Here is a 5,876-nt window from a genome sequence, read left to right as displayed (position 1 = left end):
TACGAAAAAACTGAAGAATGGCGGGCAGTGCTTAAAGTCAGGGGGGCTCCCAGGGGCCCGCCCCCCCTCCATTATTTAAGGAGAGGCTCAGCCCCCCCCCCCCCCCCCCCCCCATCCCAATTGGCAGGGCAACTGTAGCACTGCGGCATGCATTCGACAAGCGCTGGAAGTGATTATATTACCAGTAGTGCTATCTGCGGGGCAATTCTTACTCTCCCATTTTTCAATTAACGATTTAATCGAGAGTAATCGGCTGACGTGGCATGAGCAAAGACAGGAAAACAGGTATCGCTGCATGCATTTCCGCGAGGCACTGCACATGACGGTCACCACCCTTGTTCGACTAAGATTCTTGGCACAACATATACTGTTCCGTGAGCCTCCTGAGCGTGAAGCTACACGTTTGTGAATTAGTGAAGGTTCACCTTGGTTTCTAAGGTTACCAGTGAATTTCCATTCATTTAGTTGTGCGTTATGCGTGCTGTGTTATACCAAAGAAGTATGCATTTTGTCCACTTTTGTAGGTAAGTACGTGGGAAACCATAAAATATATTGTTGCAGTGCCATGAGGTTCTCAATGAATTAAGCAAGGTAACTAATGTTCTGTGTTGCAGCTAGACTTTTTGCTCTGAGATCACATCTGTTTAATCCTTTACTTCCCGAGTTATCGCTGAAAAAAAAAAAAAAAAAGTGTGTGTGTGTGTGTGTGTGTGTGTGTGTGTGCGTGCGCGCGTGTGCGAGCACTATGTCGCCGCCCTATGAGCAATGGCACCCAAAGGTGCAGGAAAGGTGCATGGCTTGGTTCACGATTTTGCTGCACCCGCTCTACTGTCGGTGCCGACTTGGTGCAGACTTACAGGCAGCACAGGTGCTAAGCAGCAGCGCAGCAGACGACACAGCACACATGTGCAATCACCGTTAAAACACCGATTACGTGCATAACCCGTGTCTACGCGAGCGCCGGTGTATTACGCCTCAGAAGCCGATCATACTGATCATACAAGCAATTCAGGACCTGTCAAACTTACACGCTCCGTGCACAAAAGTCGGACAAACCGTAAAGGCCTGCACCGCGTCTGCACCTCGGCATTCGTTTCGAGTGTGGCGCTGTGCCTGCACCGCAAAAATCGAGCTGCACAATTTCTTAACTTGAGTGGAATAAAGGCAGAAAGAAACTTTGTGGACAGGGCAGACAACCGCCGTTAGCTGGTCCACAGTGGTGCAGGCGAATCGAACGGACTTTTCCATGACGGCAGTGCAGTAACCATGACGACAGCCAGCTATCGGCTTCGGCATTGTATTTGGCTTTACCAACCACAATGGGCCATGTGACAACTCGGTTCGCAACATGTGTTATCTAACCCGCGCACGTTTGTTTCGGAGTGTCGGAAATCAGCGTTTTCAGGTGACTACATAAGGGGTGAATGACAGCCTTGCCGGATGGGGCAGACGATAATCGAAGCTCTGTTGTGAGGAGTTTCTTTACGCGCAGTGTGTGCTTGCTTACAGATTCAACATGAGCACTGAATGCGAACCGGCGCTTGCGGTGGATTCCGTATTGAGAAGGTCAGGAGAGCTGCCGGTTAACGAAAAAATCGAAGTTAAAGGCTATGATTTCAACGATGGCGTCGACTACGCCCGCATTCTTGAAAGCTACAAGTGCTCAGGCTTTCAGGCGACTCATTTCGATCGCGCTGTCAACGAGATAAACCGCATGGTATGTCGCACTTTTTGTTGTTGTTGTTGCGTTTTGTAGATTTAGCTGCGTGCGTGAGCTTTAAGAGTGTCACACGGCGCACTTTTAATCGCGATCGAGCCCGATCGGGATCGAATTTTTCGATCGCGATTGGCACATTTACGCAAGCTGCGGGAGGGAGCCAATTGCGGTCGAGAATTTCGATCTGGATCGGGCTCGATCGCGATCGAAAGTGGCCGTGCGACACCGGTGTTATGTTCGCATGTTTATAAAGTACGAATCTTGAGCTTTTAACTGGCTAGTTCACCGTGTGTTCTCTCTTCGTTTGTGTTTGTGTAGCTGGAATGCAGATCTGTGCCTCTCGAGAAGGATCAGCTTGACGAGCATGAAATCGACGAGTTCATTCGTAGAAAGTACGGCTGCACAATTTTTCTGGGCTACACCTCCAACATGGCGTCTGCCGGTGTCAGAGACGTCATCAGATTTCTTGTGGAACACAAAATGGTAAGATAACATCGTAACATAGGAATGCTATCGTTCCTTGCTTGTCAGTGCATTTCATGTCCGAGGATTGACACTTGCATCATTTGCAGGTTGATTGCATAGTGACAACTGCGGGCGGTGTTGAAGAGGACCTTATTAAGTGTCTGGCACCTACTTATGTTGGAGACTTCGCCTTGAAAGGAAGCTCGCTCCGTGATTTAGGCATCAATCGCATTGGAAACTTACTGGCTCCAAATGACAATTATTGCCTCTTTGAGAACTGGGTCATTCCCATTTTCAACAAGATGCTTGAGGAGCAGCGCATGCATGGGACCATCTGGTCACCATCGAAAATGATAGAAATGTTTGGAAATGAAATCAATAACAAGGGGTCTATTTATTACTGGGCTGCAAAGAACAAGATTCCAGTATTCTGCCCAGCATTAACAGATGGCTCCCTTGGTGACATGATCTACTTTCATTCATACCGAAATCCAGGTCTGATTGTAGACATAGCTCAAGACATTCGTCGCATTAATTCAATTGCAGTGAAAGCAGTACGATCTGGTATGGTGATTGTAGGTGGTGGACTTGTAAAGCACCACATCTGCAACTCAAACATGATGCGCAACGGTGCAGATTTTGCAGTATATCTGAATACAGGTGCAGAGTTCGATGGCAGTGATTCAGGGGCAACTCCTGATGAAGCAGTGTCATGGGGAAAAATTCGCAAAGATGCCCGCCCTGTAAAAATTTATGCAGATGCCACACTTGTGTTTCCTCTCTTAGTTGCACGAACATTTGCCACTTGGCACTTCCAGAACAAGCAACAGGCAAATGGTGATAAAGGTAGTGTGTTCTGAAGTATGGCTGATGTGAACTTCTGACAATATACTTCTCATACTTGTTTGGTTGCAATTTTAGTGTTTATGCAGCGCAAGAAAGCTTTGCAAAGGTAAAAAAAAAATTATTATAGAAAATTTGTGAAGTAAAAACCTTAGGTGTATAATGAAAAACTATCTCAGGAACGAAAAAAAAAAAAAAAAAAAAAAAAAAAAAAAAAAAAAAAAACATGTTAGGTAGGTCCTTAGCGTGTTCAGAATTAAGTAGGGGTAGTTGCTGGGAACTTGCATCTTCCAAGAAATGAGATGACCGGTGTCTCACGTAAAAAATTAAAAAAAATTTGCACTGTGTATAAGGGAAAACTATTTCTGTAGCTATTGTTAACTAGTGCCATAAGTACAGTTACTGTGATTGTAAATGAGCAGGATCCAAGCGCAATACACTGCATGCTTTGCATATAATTGAGCGTATGCCTGCTTGTATAATATCAGTGACCATGTTGTAGGGGCCCTGTTCGTGTTACATCTACTGTTGGCCTTGCACCTTTATCACCTAAACTGCTTGCCGATGTGTTGTTGTCAAGCCCTGCGACAGTAATTCAGTGAATGAGCAATGTTAGAAAAGGAACTGGTTAAAAACTGTAGATAAGAGCCTTGCTTTGTATGGTCCTTTTATGTCAGACTGCATGAACGTGGTAAATTTTAAATAATTTTGTAGGAACAGTTACCTTATCGGTAATAGCTATATACTTTGTATGAAAGTTTGTCCACCTGGTAGTGAACAGTCATGTAAGAACTAGTGCTATTACTTTACATTAGAATTTTACTTGTACTAAATGTTGATATTACATTATAGTTTGAGTAGTGTTAATTGTGCAAAGCCATTTCTTGTTTTTTTAGTCCAGTTTACTGACTGTCTGTGTGTGGTATAATTACTATTGTTCATTTTAGGCTCTGGAGTGATTACCTTAGCTTATGAGTAGGCAAATTTAAAGTGTTTTTGCACTTACGCACAATAAAATCTGCTATTTCAGACCTTGCTGAAGTCTGTGCACTACCTTGAAAATCTTACTGATAATTTATTATGCCCCATTTGTGCATGTGGCATGACCGCGAATTTAATGCAGTAGCAGACTAATGAATGCTTGAAAAAAAAAAATGCTATTGCTGGCAACTTCATTGCCATGGCCAAATGCATAGGAGTAAAAAAAAAAAATAGAAACAGTATGCAGAATGAAAAGTAAAATAATTGCCCATATGCTGCTGATTTGTTCTGTGCACTGTTTCTACTTACTGCCTACAAACAGTGAAACCGAAGGATGGAGTTGAGCCCTTTTGTGAATGCGGAGAAGACCACTTGCAAAATAGCTCCCAAGCTACAGGGTTAGTTATCTCTCATTGCTCGAACACCTGGTGTTTGAGCCCTCTGCTTGATAGGAAATTGCTTTTGTTCATAGGCCAGGTATGAATGTGGCATGATGCACACTTATATGCTGGGAATTTCAGGAGAAATGCGCTATAGTTATGCAAAGTTCATCATGTGTGTTTAATAATAAAGAAAGCCTCACTTGGTCTACATGTAATGACTAGATGTGTACCCCCTTTTTTTAATATGAATATTGTTGTTGACCTGTACTACAGTTTCATTCAGGCTCACAATTAGTTACTGCATCACTAACTTGGGAACTGCATACAAAATGCACTTGTCACCAATGTACGTACTTCAGAAAAGAGCCCTACGAATAAAATCCAGAAGTGTGCCACAAAATAGCACATTTGTTTTTAGTTCTCTGAATATACTTTATGTATATGAAATTGCTCAATATCAACAAATTACATTAAAGTGCAGTGTCTCAGACCTCTTTTTCTCGGAACAACTCGGCCTTCACTACACCACCGGTTTCTTCTCCCCAAAACACACACACTATGGTAGTGATTCTCTCAAATACTTCAGTGCTAAAACATAGAAAGATTCAAATAATAATGTTACATAGCACGATCTTACAGTAAGTTCCAGACACTAGTTCACAAGTGCTGCAGTTTCTTGTTTTGTGTGCGTGGTTTTGTGTTTCTTTGTAATTGTGTATTTATTGTATATATTTTTTATTTCTTGCTTTTGTATTATTTTGATTATCTGCATAAATACTACTAGGCTGTTCGTGTGCTCGAACTCAAGCTTCACTTTTCCACCCTACATAAGTTTACAATTGCAAGCTTTCATATAACACAAGAACTACACACTTTTATTTAAATCCTCAACTCTATTTATTATACTATGTGGTTTTCATTTTTCCCCTATACTGCATGACGTAGCACTCTAGAAGCATTTATGGTGCTGCTGAGTGGTTGCAGCTATGTCTCGGCATGTTGAAATGGTGAGTTTACACACTGCCATTGCCAATCTATTTTTGGCAACGGCTTCTAAGGAAGCTGAGAGATGGTGCTTGCTTCCAAGAAAAGTATGCTTGAGTGTGCTTTCACATGTGGAGCATTACCTTGCATAGTGCTTTTTTGTAATAAGTGCCACACAGGAAACTAATTTTGGCAGCCTGTGCTATGTAAATTAAAAAAAAAAAAAAAAAGGAGTGAACATATTTGCCAATTGTGGCTCCTACATGTTGCAATATTGTGGCCAAGAAGAAAGCATCTTAGTGCTAAACCGTTCCAGACGAAACCTTGAGGTTGATGCACGGTGTTAAGAGTGAATTTTCACTAAAGGCAGGTATCAACAAGATAAAAAAATCACCTTGAGTACAAAGTGTATCGTGTAACGAACTAAGCTTTTAAGTAAGTGCAATGTAATTTGCTGGGATGAACCTTGAGCATTGTTTGTGGTCATTTAGCAGAGAGAGGGG

At 42.4% G+C, this 5,876-nt stretch overlaps 1 protein-coding gene across 2 annotated transcripts; it reads left to right on the top strand.

Moving 5' to 3' along the window:
* Positions 1–1,290: 1,290 nt before the first annotated feature.
* Positions 1,291–5,187, top strand: LOC119436420 (probable deoxyhypusine synthase). Of its 2 annotated transcripts, XM_037703265.2 has the most exons (4): positions 1,297–1,405; positions 1,510–1,717; positions 2,036–2,200; positions 2,290–5,187. In XM_037703265.2, the coding sequence occupies exons 2-4, from the start codon at positions 1,517–1,519 to the stop codon at positions 3,040–3,042; spliced, it is 1,119 nt and encodes a 372-aa protein (XP_037559193.1). In that variant the 5' UTR covers positions 1,297–1,405; positions 1,510–1,516; the 3' UTR covers positions 3,043–5,187. The 2 variants fall into 2 exon arrangements, with proteins under 2 accessions (XP_037559192.1, XP_037559193.1); XM_037703264.2 differs by having other exon boundaries at positions 1,291–1,717.
* Positions 5,188–5,876: the final 689 nt, after the last annotated feature.

Source organism: Dermacentor silvarum, chromosome 1 (genome assembly GCF_013339745.2).
Source record: "Dermacentor silvarum isolate Dsil-2018 chromosome 1, BIME_Dsil_1.4, whole genome shotgun sequence".
Taxonomy (NCBI): domain Eukaryota; kingdom Metazoa; phylum Arthropoda; class Arachnida; order Ixodida; family Ixodidae; genus Dermacentor; species Dermacentor silvarum.
Note: the sequence above shows the minus strand (reverse complement) of the source record. Positions and strands in the feature narration are given on the sequence as shown.

Bases quoted from the DNA above. Each gene is read 5' to 3' on its own strand.
- LOC119436420 (XM_037703264.2), top strand. From the start codon at position 1,517: ATGAGCACTGAATGCGAACCGGCGCTTGCGGTGGATTCCGTATTGAGA. The intron at 1,718-2,035 runs GTATGTCGCACT...GTGTTTGTGTAG, and splicing joins TCAACGAGATAAACCGCATG to CTGGAATGCAGATCTGTGCC. The intron at 2,201-2,289 runs GTAAGATAACAT...CATCATTTGCAG, and splicing joins TTCTTGTGGAACACAAAATG to GTTGATTGCATAGTGACAAC.